The sequence below is a fragment of the Chrysochloris asiatica genome, unplaced genomic scaffold (genome assembly GCF_000296735.1).
Source record: "Chrysochloris asiatica unplaced genomic scaffold, ChrAsi1.0 scaffold00249, whole genome shotgun sequence".
Lineage (NCBI taxonomy): Eukaryota > Metazoa > Chordata > Mammalia > Afrosoricida > Chrysochloridae > Chrysochloris > Chrysochloris asiatica.
Window position 1 is genome coordinate 3,991,488 of NW_006408767.1, and position 23,889 is coordinate 4,015,376.

General features: G+C 50.0%; 1 protein-coding gene across 3 annotated transcripts; it reads right to left on the minus strand.

The window, feature by feature from the left end:
• Window positions 1–1,479: 1,479 nt before the first annotated feature.
• NOS3 (nitric oxide synthase 3 (endothelial cell)) lies at window positions 1,480–19,010 on the minus strand. 3 transcript variants are annotated; one of them, XM_006873694.1, is made up of 26 exons: window positions 18,872–19,010; window positions 17,177–17,319; window positions 16,659–16,807; window positions 16,353–16,515; window positions 14,804–14,895; window positions 14,580–14,721; window positions 14,274–14,413; window positions 14,011–14,185; window positions 13,496–13,597; window positions 12,905–13,099; window positions 12,716–12,789; window positions 12,368–12,512; window positions 12,085–12,189; window positions 9,470–9,537; window positions 8,909–9,025; window positions 8,639–8,813; window positions 6,450–6,582; window positions 6,257–6,335; window positions 5,969–6,156; window positions 5,290–5,462; window positions 4,597–4,807; window positions 4,432–4,519; window positions 3,132–3,253; window positions 2,302–2,450; window positions 1,854–2,048; window positions 1,480–1,641 (listed from the first exon to the last, which is right to left on the minus strand). In XM_006873694.1, the coding sequence occupies exons 1-26, from the start codon at window positions 19,008–19,010 to the stop codon at window positions 1,480–1,482; spliced, it is 3,624 nt and encodes a 1,207-aa protein (XP_006873756.1). The 3 variants fall into 3 exon arrangements, with proteins under 3 accessions (XP_006873756.1, XP_006873757.1, XP_006873755.1); XM_006873695.1 differs by having other exon boundaries at window positions 17,177–17,279; window positions 18,838–19,010; XM_006873693.1 differs by having other exon boundaries at window positions 17,177–17,315; window positions 18,838–19,010.
• Between the last annotated feature and the right edge of the window lie 4,879 nt (window positions 19,011–23,889).

Sequence of the window (23,889 nt, forward strand, 5' to 3'; positions counted from 1 at the left end):
GGGAAATGAGACCCAGGATCTGCAAACCTTGCCTCTCCTTCAGGTCCCCTTGGACTTGTGGGGGAGGTGGGGAGTGTAGATGAGTTCACTATTGATGTGATGTCTTAGGAAGTGGGCGGGGCTCATCATCCTGTGTGAAATCAGCAGTAAAGTCTGTTTGCAGTTGTGTGCACATCTTTTGTGACTGTAGTCTTTTGACACCCCACTCCTGGCAGTCGAGGGCTGTATCTGCTTCCGCAATCCTTAATTGGCAGCAAGGGAATAGTGCTTGCCTGGAAGGAATGTTTTCTGGAGAAATGGGTCAGTGTGATTGGTGCAGGCAGGCTCTTGCTCCAGTAAGTGGGGCGTTGAATCCTGTTAAAGATCTGCCACCCCACATCTGCACAAGCGATGCTCTTAAAGACAAAACTTTCCATTCTGTCATTTTATTTGACTATCAAGTCTTCAATGACAGAGGTGATGTGAGACATCTTAACCCACCACACCCACCATCGTGGCATTGATTCCAACTCATAATGACCCTGTAAGATGGAATAGAGGTGCTCCGTAGGCTTTCTGAGACTGTCAGTTTTTGCAGGAGCAAATAGCCTCATCTTTCTCCTGTGGAATGCCTGGTGGGGTTAAACTGCTGACTTTTCAGTTAGCAGCCCGATGCTTAACCCACTGTACCACCAGATCTCGTTAGACATTTTGGTGGTGGTTGTGTGTCATGGAACAGTTTCCAACTCATAGCAACCATGTGTAGGATTTCCGGGGCTGTAAAATCTCTACAGGAACAGAAAGCCTCATCTTTCTCCCTTGGTAGATTTGGAGTGCTGACCTTGTGGTTAACAGCTCCGTCTTTGTTGTTGTTGTTAAGTGCTGTTGAGTCGGTTCCAACTCATAGTGACCCTGTGTAGGGTTTCTGAGGAGTGTCTGGTGAGTTTGAACTGCTGACCTTGTGGTTCAAACCTACCATGCAGTCTGGCGCATTAACCCACAGCGCCACACCAGGGCTCCTTTTAGACATCTTAGTACTGCTCATTAACACCTGGCACAATCACTTACGGCAAATCTTTAATAATAAATACTTAAATGTGGAGCTCTGAGATAAACACTAGCTGCTCCTTGGAAGCCTGGTACCAGGATTATGAGTCAGAACCGACTCAATGGCATTGAACGACAACATAATTTAGAGATTATTCTTGAAAGGTTAGATACACTCGAGACAAGTAAAGGGAATCTAAAATTCATCTAAAGACTACAAACGAGGTAATGTAATGGGAGATCCTGGACTATCACTGCTGGAAAAGGCCTTCCAGATTTAGTCCAACCCCAGGTAGGGATGAAGAGACGTTTCGCTCATTCCCAGGAATAAAGTGGATTCTCCGGAGACTCTATAGACAGATGTGGGCAAGCGTCTGGCGAAGGGAGGGAAAGAAGGTGGACCAACGGCTGTACTCTCTGGAGAACTGGGGTAGAAAGCAAGCAAAAGGGACCTCAAGGTCCAGGGGTGTCTGGGCTGGGCACGTCGAATGCCCAGGGGACTGTGCCCCGGAGTTGCCGTTCCTGCAAGGAAAAGCTCTGGGTTCGAATGCGGCTTGTCACCTCCTGGGTGCGCAGAGTGAGCCCGAAAATGTCCTCGTGGTAGCGTTGCTGATCCTGTGGGGAAGAAGGGCCGTGCCTCATGAACGAAATCCGAGGAGTGGGACTCCGGCCAGGCTGGGGTTCCCCACCTCCACTTCCTCAGGTCCCGCCAGTCTGCATTCTTATCTTGGAACCAGCCATCTCCAGGAATAGTCCCGCCCCTCTGCTTGGGCTCTGCCACCCCACCCCCACCCGCCTCATCCGCTGTGGGCCCTGCCCCTTCGCACTCGAAGCTCGCCGATGATGTCGCCAGCCTCGTCCAGCTCCAAGTTCCCTTCCGCCGCCAGGATGCGCTGCACCGTTTGCAGGACGCTGGTCGCCATGGTCACATCGCCGCAGACGAACATGTGGCCCCGCTCAAGGCACAGCACACGGTACACCTCAGCAGCCAGCTCAGTCCGCAAGAGGTCCTGCACGTAAGTCTGAGGGAGAGCAGTTAGGGGTGGTGGAGCCACGGGGTGTGGCCCTGGGCGTGAAAAGCCTCAAGGAAGGTGTGTGTGTGTGTGGGGGGGCGGTGCTGGGTGAGCCAAAGAGGACTCCAGGCTTGAAGGTGTGGTGTCAATGGGTCTGGGGTTTTCAGAGGCGTGAGTTGAGGGGTTGGCTCCCCATCTGAGCACTTGGCTTTTCCCTCTCTCCCAACATTCATTTTGGTTACCCAGTCTGCAGTGTCCTCACCTTGGGCCTGTTTGGTTCCCTGGAGAATGCAGTGAGAACTTGGCCAAACACCCCACGCTGCTGGGCATCTTGCACCTCCTCACGATAGAGGTGGTCCAGTTGGGAGCATCGGCAGCCAAACACCAAGATCATGGGAGCAGGCTGCAGACCTGTCAACAGCACTGATGCTCACAATTGCTCTCTTCCAGGGGGGTGCATCTCCAGCTATATGCCCAGAGCTGCCAGCCCACGCAAGCCTTTCAGGCCTAAACTATCATTGTGGCTGCTTGGCCTCTAGATGAGTACAGGATATTTTCACAAAGATTCTCAATTTACAGACGTAAATCTCAGCTCATGGCCAGTGGCAGAGCAGCACTAGACCTCGGGATTTCTGGTTTATAATTCCACATAACTTTAAATAAAGTTGGGGTCCTAGAACCCTCTCCAGCCCCTTTCAGGCTTCAACCCCATAGTTTTTACACCTTTTAGCTCTTACTCCATCTCTTGATGTACATGCTACTTTGGGTACCCTAAGGCCAAACTGAGCACTTCCTTAGGTCTTGGACACACCTAGGAAAGCTCTGGCAGAGTTCAGAACCACCTGCTACATTTTTCTGTCTTCCAGTCCCAGCCCTGATCCTTCCAGACTTCACTTTTCCTTTGTCCTTAATTCTTTTCAACACCTACTATGTATCTGATACCAGGAAACCCAACCAGCGGAGCCACTGGAGTGTATCCTCCTTTTGGTCTAATAAACTTCACTCTGTGGCCCCAAGTTGTTGCCCTTTTTATGTCTGGTTCCTACATTTCCCGCTCCTAGATTGTGAAACTCCCTTGACCCCTGGTCTCACCTTTGCTTTCAATAGCATGAAGCCGCTCCTGCCAGAATCCCCGGAAGGGAGCTATACCCGTGCCAGGTCCCACGAGGATGCAGGGCAAGCTGGGATCAGGGGGCAGCCGGAAGGAGGGAGCACTATTTGGAAAGACCTTCTATCAGGCACCCTTCGCTTCCCCACCTCCTCTGTTCTTAACAGCCACAGGGTCAGCCTGAAAGAGGAGCTCAACTTTCACTAATGAGTTAATATTGTAAAAGTACTTAGAACAGCATTTGGCTCATAGTAAAAGCACCATGCAAGTATTTATTAAAAGAACTGTATTTGCAGCCAGGGACACCCTGGGTCTGTGATTTCCAGAGATTGGGTCAAAGGAAATATAGTCTAAATTTAGATTGAGGACTATTTTGATGTCTAAGTTTAGGAAATTTACAAACTATAGAAGAAGGGAAGACATAGAGTACTAGTTCAAAATGACCCACTGAGTGTATTTATTTTAAATAGCCTTAATATTGGTAGTTGGTTTGTGTTTCGTAGGTTGGTACAGTGTAGGCATAATTTAGACTCATGGATACGTTTGTGCCTTCAGGCCTAGTTGGCTTCATCCTGGAAACTCTTTCTTTGTCCCCCTACCCCAAGACTTTCAGCTTCTCGGTGGCTGAACAATGACTCTGAAGATAGTATAAGCTAAGGGCATCCTGACATTTCTCACTTTCTTTGGATCCTCAGTGCTAAATATGGCTTTTACCATAATCTTTTCTCCCTGGATGACGTGGAGGTTTGGACCACAGTCCCTTGAAACCTATGCCTCCCAACATCAGACCAATCTCAAGGACACAGAACAGACATTTTCAAAAAGCAACAGGGTCTGCTGGTTAATCCTAGTTCGATCTCTGTGGGAACTGCAATTTCAGAACAAATTGTTAAGTGCTGTTGAGTCAGTTCCAACCCATAGCAAGGCTGTATAGGGTTTCCTAGGAGCAGCTGGTGAGCTTGAGCCACCAATGGCCTTGCAGTACAAACGGCTTTGCAGACTGGCACATTAACCCACAACGCCACACCAGGACTCCATTAGTGAATCCAAATTACTGAGAAGGCCAAGACCACCATTCTGAAATGGACTAGCCAGATACTCCATACATGTTAAGTAGGTTCGCCCAACCAAAGCTACCACTACACCCTGTGCAAACACCCCCCACCTCCGGCCCCCATTTCCTCTGTCCATCCAGGGCACTTTTGTAGCCCCTGCTTGGACAGACACACTGCTGCTCCTTCTCTGCTCTCCTTCCCCACCTCTGCCCCAGCAGGGTCTCCTTACCCCCTGATGAAGCAGGGCACAGGGTCTCCAGACTTAAGTTGGCTCAGCCATGTGGAGCAGACTCCATAGTGTAGTGGGCCCAGCCCGTCTATGGAGTTGGGAAGGAGAGTGTCAATGAGGGGCCACTTCATAGGTCACTGCTGTGCCTTTCCTCCTCAGCCTCACCTTGGGTCCTATATGCCAGCACAGCGACTGTGAGGTGGATCTCTCCTGGGTGGGCACTGGGTGCTGAGCTGACCGAGTAGTACCGTGGCTGGAGCAGAGGCAGCTGGGTAAGGAGCAGGGGTGCAGGCAATGCCACTGACGGGAACTGCTCCAACACTTCCAGTAGTGTGGGGCAGCGGAACCACTTCCACTCCTCATAGAGTCGGGGATCCTGCAGGGACAGGGTGATGTGGGCTTCATCCTGACTGTTGACCTTCCTACTTGACCCCCGCCAGCTGATCCTCCATAGGTGTTCTCTCTCTAAATTCAATCCAACAATTGCTTCTGGAGTACATTTTTCCTGCCGGGGGCTCTTTGAAGACTTTGAGAATCCAAAGTTGTTAAATGCTGTTGAGTTGGTTCTGACTCAGCGACCCTGTACAGGGTTTCTGAGGAGCTGCTGGTAGGTTTGAACTGCCAACCTTGTAGTTAGCAGTCAAGTGCTTACCCTATAGCGCTGCAACAGGAGTCCTATAGCGCCACACCAGAATCCAGAGAACACTTAGTAATTCTCAAGTTGGGTCTTGAGTGTCATCCCCAGTTAGCCAGGTGAAGAGAGTCCAAGGGGAGCTTTGCCTGGTTACTTCCTCCACTGCATTCCCTCCCACACAGATATCTGCCTCACCTGCCCCACCCCCGCTGGGGTACCCCAACCTGGCTGAGGGTCTCCAGCTCCTGCTGTTCGCTGGGCTCTTCAGCTAGGGTGCTGAGCAGTCGAAGGAGTCGAGGGCTGGGTGGGGATGTGATGTCCAGGAAAAAGGTCAAAGCTTGGCGCAATGTGCATGGGGGCAGTCTGGGATCCCGCACCCAGCCGGGTGGTGGGCCACCTATAGGGACAGGATATACAAGGAGGTTCTGAGGAAGAGGCCAACCTAGAACTGGATTGTCTGGACTGAGGACTGTCTCTTGGGGAGTAAATGGAACGGACTGTGTGGTCATGTGATGTTTATTGGAGAACTTGTTCTGAACCAGTGGTGGGCTTGGCTGGGTAGCCTTGGTGTGTTTATTTGGGGACCACTGGACTGGGTTGAGCTGGGCTCTTCTGCTTCTAATATACCCATCTTATTTCAACCCCAGGCCTTAGCAGGGCAGAGGTAAACAGTACCAGCGAGCTAGGTTGCTAGGGGTATCTTTGGGAGGAGCCCGGAACTTTTGGCTCTGTGTGTGTGTGTAGACTTGGGCTTAAAGGGGGCTTCTAAATCAGGAAACAGTCCATTCTGATTGGAGGAGGACAGGCCAGCTGTGCCCCTAGGAGCCCAGGGGACCCTGGGCCAGAGGGATGCAGCTGAGATGGGGCAGATGCACATTGCTATGGAGGTACAGAGCTCCTCACCGGGGCTGCCTTTCTCCAGCTGCTCCACTGCAATGGGCTCAGTGGGTGGCGGGGGGTCTTCTACACGGCTCAGCAACGCCTCCACCAGGCCAGGCCGGTTGGGTGGGCAGATGCCGATGTGGTCCCCTGGCTGATACTGCAACCCTTGCTGCTTTCTGTTGTCTAGGCGTACCAGGATGGTGGCCCGGCTGGATGAAATAAGAGCAGGTTATGGGGGACAGGAGAAGGACTATGAGAAAAGAAGGGATGGAGCAGATGGGGAGGGTGGGAGTAGGTAGTCGTCCTCACGTGGATTTGCTACTTTGTAGGTTTTCCACGGAAAGGACTGAAGCTTGGAACATCTTCCTCCTGTGCACGTGGATCAGGCCTGGAGTGGGAGGTGGGGAACAGAGGAGACAGACTGAGCCACAGAACCTGGCACCCTGAGTGAGTTATTCTAGGTTCCTGGGGATACCAGAGATCAAGGTAAGTTAGGTCTCACCTGGCAGCAGCTGGAGGCCGTTGGCCTGGGCACTCAGCCGGTATCTCTGGCGCTTCCAACTCCATTTGGGGCTGAATATGTCCCGGGCGGCAGCCTTGGCATCTTCTCCCACACAGAAAGTTTCACAGGAAGCCTGAGGTTGTTGAGGGGAGTAGAACGTTGATGAGAGCTCAGGAGCTCTTGCCATCAGGGAGATGTCCAAGCAAGGAGGAACGCACAAGTTAATTTTTGAATCTCCTCCTCTTTCCATCTTGGGACTGTGGGGATGGAGGTGTCCAAGAAAGGTGCCCAGGATTATGGGATCAGCAGCCCCACTGGCAGGAAGGAAAGAGACTCAACCTGAGGCCAAGGCCACACTGTGGATGGGTACTTATACATCAGCCTTTTTGTGGGCTGCAGGGCCCTAGGGCCACAGCTGGTCTTTTATGCATATCTCTCTGGTAGCATAGTGGTTACAAATCGGACCGTGAATCGCAAGGTCAGCAGTTCGAAACTACCAGCTGTTCCATGGGAGAAAGATGAGACTTTCTGTTCCCATCAAGATTTATAGCCTTGGAAACCCTGTACAGGGTCGCTACGAGTCGGAACCAACTCCGTGGCACGTAACCACCATTCGTGTCACACCCAGGAATTACTTATCCAGTTGGTGTTGATTTTTGGTCTAGCCTTCTCCACTTCCCTGCAACACAGGGCATGTTGCATAATATTGTTGTTAAATGCCTTCGAGTGGTTCAGACTCATAGTTACCCTCTCTGTATAGGGTTTCCAAGGAGCAGCTGGTGAGTTTGAACCACTGACCTTGCAGTTCAAACCAACCTTAGGGTCCAGTGCTTATCTGATAGTGCCACACCCAGTGAACACGTCTGTGTGTTCAGATCTGTGTTCAAATCCTAATTCCTGTATCTGCATTTTATATGCCCAGATATTCCCTTCTTAGATTTCCTTGGCTTCTTGTTGAAGATTAAATAAGGTTTTTTATATAAAGCACTTAGCACAGATGGTAAGTGCTCTTGGGATGGGACAGAGTTTAGGGTGGTGGAGGAGACCATGGTTGGTCCGTTCTCTATTGTCCTGAGCCTGCACTGGGGTAAGGTCCCTGGGAAGGTCCAGATATTTGTTTCTGTTTCAGCACAGACTCCCCAGGATGGGCCACTCCCTCCCCATATCACTAAACCTGGTTCCTTTTTTGGGGGGTAAAGTCTTCTATCTCTTCCTTCCTTCCTTGGCCCCCTCCCTTCCTTCCTACTCTCACTGCTGCTACCCTTGTTAGTACAGAATATTCCTGCCTTTAAAGTAATGTTCCTAAAAGTCATGTTGTTTTCATTTCTTCTCTTGTCCCAACCCACAACTTAACAGTAGTTCCTCTCAAATTCATTGGCCTTGGTTTCAATTCCCCTTTCTCTCCCAATCTGGTCCTATCTCTTTTTCCAGCTTGACTTCCTTCTCTGCAAACCATCTACCTCCAAGCAAACTATACTTCCGCCTCCTAGAATGCACTCCTCTACATCAGTTCTACCCTGGTGGGCTAACACTAACTCAGCCAGGACAATTTCATGACCGGAGAATATGAACTATATAAGTACAATCACCACATCAGGCGTAGCTGCCCCCTGAGGAAGCCCAAGCTTAAGAAGTCACAGTCCCTGTGTTCTCCTCCTCCCCAGGCCCAGAATCACTCCTCTAGTCTAGGTTCTGCTCAAGTCTGGCAGGCTTTGCTACAGACTGTGCTTGACAACCTCCCTGACTTTCTGTATCTTTTGTGCTGGCTTCTGTTTTCAGATCTCGCTTGTCTGACTCTCTTCCATTATCCTGCCTGCCCTGGGCCGAGTATCCCATCCCTGTCCTGCACCTCTTCCTTCGTGTGACCCAAGCTGTGCCTGACCTAGGTTTCTGCCAGCACCTGTCCACTCTCCAGCAGAACCTGGTAGGATCAGGCTGTTGCCCACTCAGGCCTGGACCAGGAGGGTTGACTATAGTGACAAAATGACAGTGGATTTTGGAAGGAATAGGAAAGGACCGGAGAACCAAACAGAATCAGGGCAGCAGTGTGATTTCCAGACTTCTCAATATTAATATTGTGGATCCCAGCAGTAAGGCACAGGGATGGTTAGGATGTCCCAGGTTGGAATCAGCTGGGGCCCAGAGGGGTAAGCTGGGTCCTATGTCACAAAGACTAGTCCCGAGCTCACCTGGAAGGCGGCCTGGGCCCAGCCACGGAACGCTTCTTCTTGGCCACACAGCTCATCCCCCTGGCCCATCTGCAGCAGCCGCTCTCCACCCAGCTCCTCCAGCCTTGTGTCCACAGCACGTGCGAAGGCGCAGAAGTGGGGATATGCCCGGGAGCCCAGCCCGAACACACAGAACCTGGTGGGCAGGGAGCCATCACAGGGGCCCCGTCTAGTCCCCACTTCACAGTTGCTCAGGAATCTGCCCTCCCAGCACTCTCCCCAGAAGCAAACCTGAGGGTGCCCAGTGCCCCGGCACTGTCTGTGTTACTGGACTTCTTCCTCTTCCTTCGCCAGGAGGAGACCAGAGGGTCAGAGCAGGAGACACTGTTGAAGCGCATCTTGTAACTCCTGGCAAGAGAAGACAAACATGAATGTCCTAGGGAACTGGAGAAGGACGCAAGCCCAGCTAGAGGCATGCTGACAGGCTCTGTGTCTGGGTGGGAAAGGCCATGCCCTTGGCTTAACTCTGTGGGCTCTCAGGAGCTATGTTGGGATTGAGGTTGAGGACCAGTATCCTAGGGGACTCTGAGTCTTTGGATTTGATCTGCCTCCCTGCTGTCTAAAGGTGATCTCATGGCCACCAGCCTCTTAAGGGTGCTGGGGACTGGATGGGCAGGTCACAGGAGGGCAGGAGAGAAGGGTGTCTCCTGGAGCCTTGATTGGCAGGTGTCTTACAGCCTGATGGGAAAATGGCGGGAAGCACAGATGGAGACAACCTCAGACCCCTTTTCCTCTTGTCTGTCCACACATCTCACTGCCCTCCAACCTCCCAACACTGCCATCCCCTCTCACTTGTGCTGTTCTGGCCGAGGAGAGCTGTTGTATGGGCTGGACATCTCCATCAGCGCAGTTGCAAAACTCTGTGCAAGGGAAGACATACATCAGGGGTAACGCTAGTGACAAATCCTAAACTTTCTAGCCTTTCTTTCATTGTCCTTACACAGATATCTATGTTTATGGGCTTTTTTTAAAGTAAGAAACGGGACCACACTATACTTACCTGCTGCTTATTCGTAACCTATAATAGTTTCCTCCCAGTTTCCTGTGGAGCTAATGGGTACATTTGAACTGCCCACTTTTCAGCTAAGTACTAACCCAGGCTCCTGAATGGCCCCATGGCACTTTATCATTTGAATGTATCACATGTATAAAACGTCTCTCTAACTGCAGGACATCTGGTGGCCTCCGAATAATGCTTCATCACACACTGGTGTGTATGTGAAGGTAAATAAAAAAGTATGTTTTTGTTGTTAAGTGCCGTCGAGTCGATTCCAACCGGTACTGACCCTGTATAGCGTTTCCAAGGAGCAGCTAGTGAGTTTGAACTGCCGACCTTGCAGTTCAAATGGCTTTGCAGTGGTACATTAACCCATGGCGTCACACCAGGACTCCAGAAAGTATGCTACAAAATCATAAAACCAAAAACAAGAACCAAAAAAAAAAAAAAAAAACCCCAAACCCACTGCCATTGTGTCAAAACCTGTGTAGAATCTTGCAGATTCAAACTGCTGACCTTGTGGTTAGCAGCCCAACACGTAACCCACCTCACCAACACGGCTCCTTACAAACCTTTACCAAACAAAAATATCAGGATGTGAAGCTGATGTTTCTTGACATATCTTCCATCTGGGTCTATACACTTCTGAAGGTGGCACTTCCATTTCTCTTAGGCCCTCTGGTAGCATAGTGGATACGAGTTGGGCTGCCAACTTCAAGGTCAGCAGTTCGAAACTACCAGCGGTTCCGCAGGAGAAAGATGAGGCGTTCTGCTCCCATAAAGATGTACAGTCATGGAACATAGTGCAGGGTCATTATGGGTTGGAACCGACTCCACGGTACTTAACAACAACTATTCCCTAAAGAATTAACTCTGTGCTCTTCGATTTATACCAGTTGAGGAACTCAAACCGTATTCCTTTATAATGTTCCTTGAGTTTGGGGAAGAAAAAGACGTTTGAAGGAGCAAGATCAGGGCTATAGAGTGGATGGGGTACGATTTCCCAATGAAATTCTAATAGGACAGCCCTTGCTAGCCTCAAAGAATAAGCAGGTGCTTTATCATGATGAAGAAAAAATTCCTTAGCACAAATTTCTTGGCCTTTTCCCTCACCAATGTAGTTTTCAATTTTCTTAAAACTTCTTCCTAATAACCCCTCATGAGCATCCTGTTTCCTTTGATAATATCAAGAATACCCTCTCAGAGTTCCCCAAAACAGTTGCCATAACCTTCTGAGTTGACCTTTCTGCCTTGAATTTAATTGGCCTAGCAGATTTCTTTGGAGGCCACAGTTTTAATTGGGCCTATTTTTTAAAGGCATCCTGCTAAGATTAGGCATCCTGGTGTGGCACTGTAGGATAAAGTACTGGACCTCAAGGTCGGTTTGAACTGCAAACTTGGCATACATAAGTACTGGACTGCTAACCACAAGGTCAGCAGTGCAAACCCACTAGCCGCTCCTCAGAAATCTTATACAGGGTCACTCTGAGTCAGAACTGACTCAAGGGCACTTAACAACAACAATAATAATACTAAGGAGTCCTGGCGTGGTGCTGTAGGATAAGCACTGGACTGCCAACTGCAAGGTCAAGCCCACCAGCTGCTTTTCAGAAACCCTTTACAGGGTCACTATGAGTCGGAACCAACTCCAAGGCAACAACAACAAATAAGACCTTATAAGACAAGTGTGTTACTGAGAAAACTTGCCTTCAGCCAAATACTGACTGCAGAGACGTGTTTAAACATTTTTTGTTTGGAATAAACCTGTGTATGACTCAACCACAAGGTCGGTTTGAATAGCAAGTTCGGCAGTTCAAACCCACCAGCTGCTCCTTGGAAATTCTATACAGGGTCACTATGAGTTGGAACTGATGCGATGGCCCTTAACAACAACATAATAACATGCATGAATTGGAACCCTAATAGTAATACTTTCTGATTTATTATTCTAGTATAATTTGGCTTCCTGTTTTGCGTATTTCAGTAGAGTAGTACTTAGGAATGGATTTCCTGAGACAATGGATTTAAACACTTATGGAGTCAGATTGTCATCTGAAAGGATGGCATCAGGTGACATGCCTACCACAGGGTTGTTACAAGGTGCATTTGGGTTGGTTCTGGCTCATAGTGACCCTGTGTACACAACAGAACAAAACACTTCCTGTGCCGTTCTCGGTAGGGGAGTGCTTTCCTCACGCTGTGTCAGAAGTGAAGTAGCCCCTTTTTAAAGCTGAGCTGATGAATTAGTGGAGTATCTCTGTTTTTCTAGTTGTGAGTTGTCAAGGCCTCCACATCCTAACCTAATTTCCATGTTCCCACCCTGGGGATCTCTCACTTTGGGTGTGGGGCACTCCTGCTTTGCTACCTCAATTTTGAGTCTCCCAGTCCTCCATTTTCTGCCCAGCCTCACCTCGCCATTCTCAGGTGGATCACCGTTCCCAAATGTGCTGGTCACCACTACCACCAGCGTCTCATGCTCGAGGGACACTATATCATATTCGTCCATGCACACGACCTGCAGAAGATGGCAAGGAGAGGGATGCTGTCCTGGTCCTTTTCACTTGGCCCTCCCTGACAAGGCAGGTCTCAGGCGACCCTCTCCTCCCAAACTGCTATCTCCAGGGTATCTCAAAGTATGGACAGGCCCCTGCCCTTGATCTCCCCAGATCCCAGCTCCTCTGGGTTCAGCCTACCCGGGGATCGAAAGCCTTCCGGAAGAGCCTCCCCAGCTGCTTTGCGTAGCTCTGGGCCCGTCCAGTCTCTGAGCCATACAGGATCGTCGCCTTCACTCTCTTTGCCATTACAGTGCCCATGAGCGAGGCAGAGATCTTTACTGCACTGAAGATGAGGGTCGGGTGAAGGGGTCCCCAGGGCCATGGAGACAGAGCCTCCCCAGGGCAGGGGACCATAAGGGCCACTGAGGCTGGGGTCTGGGCTCAATCTCAGTAAGGCCTTGGGGTCTTGAGGGGTGGTATGCCTTCCCAGACCACCACTTTGGGGCTGGGCCCTGGGGTGAGGGGCAACACTGCTAAGGTACTTACTTGGCCACTTCCTTAAAAGTCTTTTTCCTGGTGATGCCTGTGCCCTTGGCAGTGCTTTTTTTCCAGGGATCTGGCTGCAGAGAAGTGACAGGGTGGGCCGGGGGTGAATAAATAGAAAGTTTAGAAGCCCTTTAGGGCTGCTTAGTTGGAGCTGGCCCCAGGTGGGCAAGAGCCCATTGGGGTGGGCACCTGGTAGTGGAAGGCAGGGGACAGGAAATAGTTGACCATCTCTTGATGGAAGACAGGTGTGAGGCTGCCTGAGATTGGGGGCACGATCCAGGCCCAGTCGGCAGGGCACCCCCCTCTCGCTTTCTGTTCATTCTCCAAGTGCTTCATGAAGGAGGCTGTGGCTGCATGGTGGTCCACAATGGTCACTTTGGCCAGCTGAAGTTGAGAGGTAGGGAGAGGACAGGTTTAGCTGTAGCTGGCATATCCCACCTTTCCTACCTCCGCCATGGTCACTCCAAAACCCATGGTGTCTCCTCTACATTCATGACCATGTTCATATACTATATCTTCTCTAACTTCCAGTGTCTGTATTCTCTGATCCCAAATGAAAATATCCTAAACTGGAGACTACATGCAAGGATCAAGAACACACTAGATCCTGGAATTGGGGCTCCTGGGATGTTCTGGGTCCACAAACCACAGTACCCAGTGTGCTCTGGAATAGAACACCCCTGTGAAACATCATGACTCCAGCCCTCCCCAGTTTTTAAGTGGACCCTTCTCTTCTGCCCCAGTCCCCTTTTGCCCTCCTGGCCGATCTGGCCCATGTACCTGGTAACTGTGTAACACGGCCACATTAATTTCCACAGCTGCTCTGTCTTTCCACAAGGACGAGGTGGTCCGTGTGTCCAAGTCCATGCAGACAGCCACATCCTGGGAGGGGCATGGTGCACACGGGTTAAGTGGGCCAGAGGCCATGGGGAATGGCAGAGAGTATAATTTTTTTTCTAATTTGCAAGGTGGAAGAGGTAATGATCAGGAGATCTCTGACTGTCTCTTCAGGATTGGTTCAGGTTTTTGCCTGTAAAGGCATGACAGAGCAGGGAGGGTCTTTGGGCCATTTGCTTTTCAGCTCGAGGCTTTAATTTTTCTCTTGTAAACTGGGTCTTGGACATTTATTTTGGTCAAGGTCCCCTTTGGAAATCTGAGTTATAGGTCAGACAAAGAAACATATACACACATACTTTTGCCCTGTCTTCAGGTGGTTCTGTGGCTCTCATCCTCACCTGACCCTCTCTCAGATCCTGTCCCAGATCTGCCCCCACCCCACGACCAGTGGCCCTCACCTCTAGAATGTTGTAGCGGTGAGGGTCACATAGGTTCCGAGTGCCAATCTCTGTGCTCATGTACCAGCCGCTGAAAGGTGCTGCGGGGAACTCCAGGCCCCCGATTTCCAGCAGCATGTTGGACACTGCGGGGAGGGCATACCAGCGCAGTCCCAGGGCTGCAAACCACTCCAGCCTGGGGACATTGGGACCTTGAGTCAGGCCCAGCAGGCCACTCCTGACCAGCCCCTTCCTCTATGTGACCCAGTCCCTTTAGTGCTCACGTGGGGTGCTCCAGGGGCACCTCAAGGACCAGTTCAGGAGGCAGAGGAAAGACCTCCGGGGGCTCATCTGGGGCCTGGAGCAGCAGGGGCAGCACATCAAATCTGCCATTTCCAGGGGTCCAGCCGTGCTGGATGCAGAGCTGTGGGAGAACAAGACTCGTTCTTGACATCTCCTAGCCCTCGCCTCAGTGAGGGCTCTCTCAATCCTGCTTCGCTCACCCCTCTTTGGCTGGATCCCCATGCCTCAGCCTAGGACCCTCACTGCTGGGTTCCCCATTCTACGTGTCAGCTGCTTTCTGCACCTACCTCAGTGATTTCCACGTTGGCTGGATCTCCACGCACGGAGCCATCTTGCTGCCTGTAGCCTGCATAACGCACCAGCTGGCTATTCCAGATCCGGTAGTCCCCTCGACCGGGAGTACGTTGGGGGAACACTGTGATGGCTGAACTGTGGCAGGAAGAATGGGTCAGAGGCCTCTTTTGCTGCCTTGGCAGTGACAGGCTGGTCTAGGGTGAGGGTGGCTGCTTACCGAAGGTTACCCCGGTTGGTGCCATACTTGATGTGGTTACAGATGTAGGTGAACATCTCCTGCACAGAGCTGCAGTCCCTGGCATCAAAGACCTGAGTTTGCAAGGGTGTAAAGTGTAGTGAGTACTAGGCCCAGGGGAGAAAGTAGCCCTGGAGTTCTGGGGGAGGGCCTCCCCTGCTGTATTCACAGGCTGTGGGGTCCATTCAAGGTGAACCCTGCTCTTCTCCTTGGGGAAGTCTCCCCTACCATCTGCACCTACACTGGCTCCTTCCTGCCCTGCCTGGCCTGTTTCTTGTCTCTATCCTGGGACATGTGTTTTTCTCTGTCCTTAAAGAAGCTGGATTGGCACCTGGTATAGAAAGCACATAGTTACTGCTAATTTGGCCACTGACAGGGGGAAACCCATTTCTCATGGTGCTGAACTCAGGTGGATGAACCCATTTAGCCACCAGTGTTGGGGGTAGGGTGGCATAAGGTGGCCTTCAGAACCTCTGGGTCATGGGGGAGGAACTTGCTCCCTTGGGCCTCCCCACCCAGTTGTTCCCTGAAGACCCCACCCACAGCTATAATAATCTCACTAAGACAACAAGTAAGCTGCTTGATGCTGGGAGGCTTCATCTGAGTGGAGGCCCCAGGAGGGAGCTGAGATGCCCACAACTTGTAAATTGTTGTTGTTAAGTGCCATTGAGTCGGTTCCGACCCATAGCGACCCTGTACAGGATTTCCGAGGCTGTAAATCTTTACAGGAGCAGAAAGCCTCATCTTTCTCCCGCGGAGCGGCTGGTAGTTTCGAACTGCTGACATTGCGGTTCTCAGCCTGATTCAGAACCACTATACTACCAGAGCTCCTTACAACTTGTAAGAGGGAGGAGGAAATTGACAATAGTGAAGGGGTGGGATGTCAGATAAAGCTGCCTGGGAGCTGAGGGAGGAACATAGAATTCAGAGGTTAAAGTTGAGATAAAATTTTGATCCATTTCAAAGGTTCTGCAATTGTAGTCATTTTATTCTAGACTTCTTTAGGATTCTCTGAGCATGTGGCTTATTCCAAATTCCTTGGTGGGCAGAGACAGCTAAGCAGACCAAGGTCATGGAATCAATTCCTCTGTGAGTTAGTCTGTCCTGTCCATATCTGTTCTGTGTTGTGGAGTAGTGTTCTGGGTGTGAGGGGATGGCTGGGCAGGCTAGGTCCATCCAGATGGAAGAAAAAGCCAGGCCCTTTTGTCAGGACAGGGTCTCTGACCCTGTGAATCTGACAATAACTTCTTGGTTGTCACTGGCTCAGTGGGTCCAGATCTTCCCATCCCTATGGTCCCACCAGCACAGCTGGCCATCCTTGTAATCAGGCGTTAGCTAGTGACTGAGAGCTCTGCAAGGGGTACTGAACACGAGGTCTAAGGCTGACTCTCTGACCCTTCCAGTTTCTAAGGGACTGAGCAAGGATCTCCTCCAATGCTTAGACCCATCAGGGAAGCTTCAAGAGCTAGCTTCATTCCACCTAGCCTTTTGGGCCTTGGCCCCATCCTGGATCTGCTCCAGCGAGCCACACCTGCAGCTTCCCCCACTGGATGCGGCCTACACATCTGGGGGCATTGCGCCAGGCCTGCTTGGCCCCAAACACCAGCTCACTCTCCCGAAGCTGGTAGGTGCCTGAGGCTGCAACTTCAGCTTCTACCTCCTGAAGCCGCTGCTCATGGGCCTGGGAGCCGCTCCTGGGAGAGAAGAAAGTTGTGGGGAGTGAGGACGGGTGACAAGTACTCTCTCATGGTTTCAGGATTGGGGGACAGTAGAATTGGACTTGGGGAAGGGCATCCTAAGGTGTCTGGATTTCAGCAGGCTCTGGGGAAGCTCTCACCTCTTGATGGAGCTGTAGTACTGGTGGATGAAGTCCCGGGCCTGATTCAGAAGCTTCTCAGAGGGTGTAGGGCCCGAGGAGGTCTGGCTTTTCAGTTTTCTCGGAAACACAAGGGAGCCCAGGCAGTGTCTTGGGGTGCAAGGTCCATCCTGAGTTGGAGTGGAATGGTGGTGGTGGGAGAGCAGGGAGTACAGTTCAGCACCAGGTCAGGGTGCTGGGGATGGGGCCTGGAGGTAGGGGTTTGGGTCCAGAGAGGTGTGGACTCAGGGTTGGGGTGGAATTGGAGTCAAGCTGGGCTGGGTCAGGTAGGGCTTGGTCAAGGGCTGGTGGTTGAGATATAAAAGCTTTCTACAGTTGAGGGCTTGTCCTGCCAAGTATCCATCAGTCCCTGTGGCTCTTTAGAGGCAGGGTGTGACTCAGGGAATTTAGTGCTCAGGCACAGGGTTGAGAAGGCCTTAGCAATCCTCAGCCCAGCTAGTGCTCCTTGTGGGGGTGGGGTGGGGTGGTCTGGACCTCACCTGCTGTGCCTGGGCACTCAAGGTATCATAGGTGATGCTCCCCACTTCCCAGTTCTTCACACGAGGGAACTTGGGCCCCTCTTGGGTCCGGGCTAGCGGGGGACTGTTGGGAGCCAGGGAGTGGGTCATGGGGGAGGAACTTGCTCCCTTGGGCCTCCCCATCCAGTTGTTCCCTGAAGACCCCACCCACAGCTATAATAATCTCACTAAGACAACAAGTAAGCTGCTTGCTGGATGCTTTCTTCCCCTGGCCATCTGCTGCCTCAGGGCCTTGTGTTGTTGTTGTTGTTAAGTGCCGTCGATAGGGTTCTGACCCATAGCGACCCTGAACAGGGTTTCCCAGGCTGTAAATCTTTATGGGAGCAGAAAGCCTCATCTTTCTTCCACGGAACTGCTGGTAGTTTCGAACTGCTGACCTTATGGTTTGCAGCCCGATTCGTATTCACTGAGCTACCGGATATCCTTCTGGGCCTTTTGAGGTGGGCCTTTAGAGCGGAAACAGGGGTCTTACTCTTATTTGCACAGGACAGAGCACATTCAGCTATGCTGGCCTGTCTGAGTCCTGTTTCTCAGTCTCACTCCAGCCTCGGTCCTGGCCAGTCACCCCCATGCAGGGTCCCCCGAAGTCTAGGTGAGGCTTCCTTCAAGGGGGGCAAAGCCGAGGGAGTAGCAGCAAGAGATTCCTTAGCCCAGATCTCTGCTGGCCACTCACACCCCTCCTGACAGTAGTGGATTGTGTGAAGGGAAGCCTCTGAGGCCTTATCACTTCCTCCCAGAGCCCACAGCCTCAGGGGAGGAAGGGAGGGACTCAAGCATGGAGATGCCTGTTTGCAGGGCCCTGAGCCTTTCCCTGTGTGGGCCCTCAGCCCTCCTGACCCTGCAGTCCTTGCCTGGCCTCCCCTTATGCCCCTTCTGGCTTGATGACCTCTTGCCCTTCCAGGGGCTAAGGCTGTAGAACCAGGTGGGGCTGATGGCCACCTGGAGGAGGGAGAAGAGCAAGGAGTCTCCCTGCACTGCTCTCTCCCTTCAGGCCTGAGATTCCTGGCCTAGTTCTCCCTTCTATGTGATGCCACCCAAGCTTCTTTCTCCTCCTGTTTAGTAGCAGTTGCTGCTGCTTGTTGAAGGCTTACTGTGAGCTAGGGAGTGACAATGACCCCCGTGGAGTTGCTGTTGCTGTGGTTATGTGCCATTGAGTGGTTCCCATCCCATAGTGACCGTGTACAGGGTTTCCGAGGAGGAGCGGCTGTTGAGCTTGAACTGCCTACCTTGTGATTCAAACTGACTTTGCAGTCCAGTGCATTAACCCACAGTACCACAAAAGGAGTAAGCACTGCCATTTCCCTATCTTATATGACCTGGGGCTCAGAGAGGTCAAGTAACTTGCTCAAAGTCAAACAGCTCTTGGTGGCAGAGTAAGATTAAAACCTTGGTCAGATTCTTTAGCTGGCACTCTTCACCCACTTTTGTTTGTCCTCCACAGTCCTGACTCTGTTCTCTTGTTTGATCCTTCCCCAGTCTCCTAGACTGTCTTCTTCTTTGATACCCACATCCTTTTGTTTTGACGACTTCAGCCTGGCCATTCCAGCATTCCCAGTCTCTGCCTTTGACTTCCCACTTCCACCACTACCGTCCCACCTGCTGCAAGCAGCTTCAGCTCTTACCTGTGGTCAGGAGCAGGTTGGGGTACTGGTGGACTAGGTGCTGGTGCTGGTGCCTGATTGGGCTCCGAGGTTGGGGAGGCTGGGTCCTGCTTGCCGCACAGCCCGAGGCCTAGCCCCAGCCCCAGCCCACAGGGAGGCCTAGGCTCCTGGCCCACACTCTTTAAATTACCCATGTCAGCTGCTCTTCAGTTCTGCCGATCTGAGCACAGCCCTGGACTTTTCCTTAGGAAGCAGGGTGGGGGCTGGAGGGCAGTGGGAGGGGGTTCTCCAGTGCTGGCCCTCGCTCCGCCCCGTCCCATACACAATGGGACAGGAACCGGCCTGGTTGGGAGGCTGTACAGCCATGGATGGCTTCATGCCCGCTGGCCCACAGGGTGGGAGGGTGAATGTCGGGTTCTGCCTTGGGGACTACAGCAGATAAATAGTGTCTAGGTGTCTGGCAGAGCCCTGGGGTTGCATGAACTGGGTAAAGGAGGAATGGCAGAGTGGTGGCAATTCCAGGTCAGAGAGATCCTTCTGTGGGGACAGGTTGGTGGTGGTGGTGAGGGAGGCCTCCTATTTCACCCCTCACCAGCCTTTCCCTGATGGCCAAACAGAATTTGGGCACATATCAGGAGAAGAAAAGGAGGGATCCAGACTCCTAGTGACCACGGGAACTTCTAGGGCCATTCCGGGCTCTCTCTTTCACCACCCCTTCCTATATCTAAGTACTCCTGTATCCCACCTCTGGGTCCCCTTAGATTCTTGAGGATACTGTCCCAGCAAGGATGCAGTGACCCTTTGCCCTTGAGAGTCAGGCATTAAGGTATCCTATCTCCTCCCAATTCCGGTTTCCTGGAAACTTCTCCCCACTTAACTCTTCTCTCCCCCTCCCCTGCTTACTCAAATGGGGGACACAAAAGAGCAGGAAGCTGTCATCCAGGGCCTCCATCCCCACCCCATTAACCAGTGACACATGCTTTCCAGCAGGCGGTAGGTCAACAGAGAGACCAGCAATCGGACTGGGCAGGAACTGACCACTGGAAGAACACTATAAGGAGTGTGGGAGATAGTAAACTACAGTTCCCAGAAAGCAGGTGGTGTGCACCAGTACTCTTTAGCACAGAACTCTTCTCCCAATGTTACTAGGGCTATGACTAGCATTGTCTTATGCATCTTAAGATCCATCAAAGTCATTTGAATTAAAACAATGAAATTTCCAGTAGTACATGATGGTGTATGTAGTGTTGGAGAAAGGCCGAGTCTTGGGGCCATTTGGGTTTATGCCTCAAGAATTTGAGACCTACGAGATGAAGAGAAACTTCAGAGCTGGGGCAGCGAAAGAAGGTAACTGACTGGTGACCAGATGCGGGTAGGCCAGCTTGCACTTTTGTGAGCAGCTTTGGAGACAAACAGTGGCCTGGTGGTGTAGATTCACACCAGGGACCGAAGACAGGAAAGATGTGACTCCATGTTCCCTAAACTCCCCTGGTGACCAGAAGTGTGGCCTATCCACAACCTCATCTACTGCTGTGCAGACCTGCTCTCCAGGTGTTCAAAGCTGTGTGGTTGTGATTCTCACCAGTGTGAGGGGGGGCAGGCTGCACCACTTTGGTGTGTGGATTCAGGTGGGCTTGGCTTCAGACCTATAGAACCAGCAAAGTTACCAGGCCAACATTAATCTAGCAGAAAACTCACAGCCAGTCACCCTGCCCCCAACTTCCCTCTGGTCCTGACAGACGCTGAGATCCGGTATGTTTAGGTCCTCCATGAACTACTTCCAGATTGGGTGCCCTGAACATAAACAACACCTTGGTCTATAGGAACTTTATCTAGGGCTGGGAACTCTGCCATAGCATTTCTCCCCCACCCACCTCATGAGCTTCTTGGTTGGCAGGAGCCCCCCTGGGTCCAACACTTGCTTTTTATTTTTGATGTGTATGTGTTTTCCTTTTGTTGTTTCTTAGTTTTTATTTCTTCTTCTCTTTCCCTTCCCTTGGTTTTTATCCTTTCTATCTCTGCTTCAGTTTTTCTTCTTTTCTGCTGTTCCTCATTTCCCCTTCATCATCTTTTTTTCCATTTTATCTTTCTTTACTACTTTCAAGTCTTTTTCTCTTCATCTTCCTTCTCTCTTTTTTCTTTAGTGTTTTCTTTCCTCTATTTTTCTCTTCTACAACTCCATTTCCTATCCTTTTTTTCTCTTTTTAGCTATTATATATTTTTTCTTGTTGCTGCCTATTTTTTTCTCTTTGCTCCTTTATTATTTTCTGTCTTACTGTTGTTTGCTTGTTGTTGTTCTTCTTTGTGTGTGTGTGTGTGTGTGTATTTTCTCATCTTTCCCTACCTGATGGAAGACAGCAACTGTGCCCTTACAGCGCAGCCAAAATCATATCCACTGGTCAAGAACCAACAACAGCTCCTATACCACCTATCAATGATAGATAGTAGCCAGCACCAGCCAAACCCAACCTAAACCATGTTGCATGAATGTCAAACAGAGAGCAGTGGACATGCTTTCATTCCCAAGTCACACTCACCAGGAGACATTTGGTGAGAGCCTATGAACACACCAACATACAGTCATTAATTAAATACAAAATACAATGAGCTTGAAGATAAATCTCTCAATATTAGTATTCTAGAAGAACAATCAGAAAAGAAAACGAAAAATTCCAAATAAAACCTAAGGTTTATGTGGAACATCATGAAGAGGAATAGCTTATAGGTGATCACAATTTCAGAACAGGAAGAGACAATAAAAAGCAGAGAGAAATTGTCAAGTAGTTGGAATAAAACTTCCCAAACATCATGAAAAACAAGAAGATAAGCAAGCATACAAGAAGCTGAATGAACCCCAAACAGGATAGACCCCAAAAGGAAACAATAAAACATATCATAATCAAACTTTCAGAAACCAAAAACAGGGAAAGAGTCCTGAGAAGTGCTCGAGAAAAACGCAAAGTTACTTACAAAGAAGAACCAATAGAGTAACCTCTGATTTCTCAGCAGAAACCATGCAGGCAAGAAGGCAATGCGTGGGTGGAAACTTCTGACAAGACCCTCTACAAAGATATAAGAGACCAAGTAAAACAGACACAGATGAAAATTCTGGCACTCTGAACTTCAAACGAAAGGCTAGAAAGGTGGATGGAGTGCTTGCTGGGGGTAGAGACTGAGCAGGGATGGCAAGAGATGAAGAGTGACTGGTGAACAGCTGGTCAGACATGGCTTCACCATCTTGTGAGTTATTTTGGTGGCAGAGGGAAGCCTGGCAGTGCAGATTCCTGAGGTTGACAGAAAAGGTGCGATTTCTTCTTTTCCCTCATGCTCCCCTGGTGATCTCATGAAGAGGAAGTTGTCAGCTCTTACTCTCATCCACTCCTAACACAGACTCCTCTCTGAGAGTCTGGAGCCACCTGGTTGGAATCCATGCCAGTGTGAATTTGGGGCCAGCTGTGCCACTTTGGTGTGCTGCTTTGGTGGCTGGATTCAGGTGGGCTTGTCTCCAGACCTACAAAACCTGCAGAGCCACCAGACCAACATTTAACCAGTCATCTTGCCCCCAGCTTCCTTGTGGTCCTAATGAACACTGAAAGCAGCTCCATCAAAGGCCCCCAATGAACTTCTGGATCGAATGCCCTGAGCATAGATAACATGAGGCCAATAGGAACCCTATCTAAGGCTAGGAAATCTGCTGTCACATCCCACCTACACCCACCTCATGAACTCCTTGAATTTCAGGAGCCCCTAAGAGCTTTCTCCCCTTCGGGTCCAACAATGACACTGTATTTTTGTTTTTGTTTTTTAAATACAATGTCCTACAATTTCCTGGAGAAAACAGATAATTTTAGCTCACATGAAGAAATAAGAGAGGATGGCTCAAACAAATTATTAAGATGCAGAGCCAAAAGAAATGTCTTAAGAAGAAAAGGTAATCTAATTAACTGAAAAATAATTTTTAAAATGTAAATTAGGTACCTTCAAAGGATCAATAGAAATATTGAGGCAAGCAAGAAGAACACAATAAAAAGCTTAGAAGAATTCAGGAAAACACTATAAGAAGAAACAGACAAAATAATGCAAATTTTGAAACAATACAAAACTCGCAATTAGAAATCCAGATGTTTAAGATTTCAGAAATGGACAATACATTGAAAGGGCCAAGGAATAAATTTGAAGCAATGGAAACCCAAGTTAGTGAGCTTGAAGATAAATCTCTAATACTAGTATGTTAAAAGAACAATCAGAAAAAAGAATGAAAAAATCTGAAGAAAGTCTAAGATTATGTGGGACACAATGAAGAAAAACAACTTGTGGGTGATTGGAATTCCCGAACAGGAAGAGACAAGCACAGAGAAAACCGTCAAAGAGTTTTTGGAAGAAGACTTCCCTAACATCCCAAAAGACTGGAAGATAATCATGCAAAAAGCTGAACAAACTCCAAACAGGATAGATCCCAAAAGAAAATCACCAAGACATACCATAACCAAACTTCCCAAAATCAAAGATAAGGAAAGAATCCTGAGAGCAGCTTAGGAAAAACAAAAAGTTACCTACAAAGGGGAACCAATAAAACTAAGCTCTGATTCTTCAGCAGAAACCATGCAGGCAAGAAGGCAATGGGATGATGTACACAAAACTCTGAAAGAAAAAAATTGCCAACTAAGAATCATATATCTAGCAAAGCTGTCCCTCAAATAGGATGACAAAATCAGGACATTTCCTGATAAATAGAAATTAAAAGAATTTGAAATGACCAGACTAACTTTACAAAAAATGCTAAAGGGTGTTCTTTGGAATGAGAACCAACAACAGCAGACAACAACCTGAGATTGTTGTTGTTGTTGTTAGGTGCCATTGAGTCGGTACCGACCCATACCGACCTTATGCACAGCACAATGAAACACTGACCGATCCTGGGCCAACCTCACTACTGTTGTCACGCTTGAGTCCATCGATGCTGCCACTTGGCCAATCCATTTTGTTAGGGGTCTTCCTCTTTTTCTCTGACCAAACATGACATCCTTCTCCAGCGACTGATCTCTACTGACAATATGTCCAAAGTATGAGAGA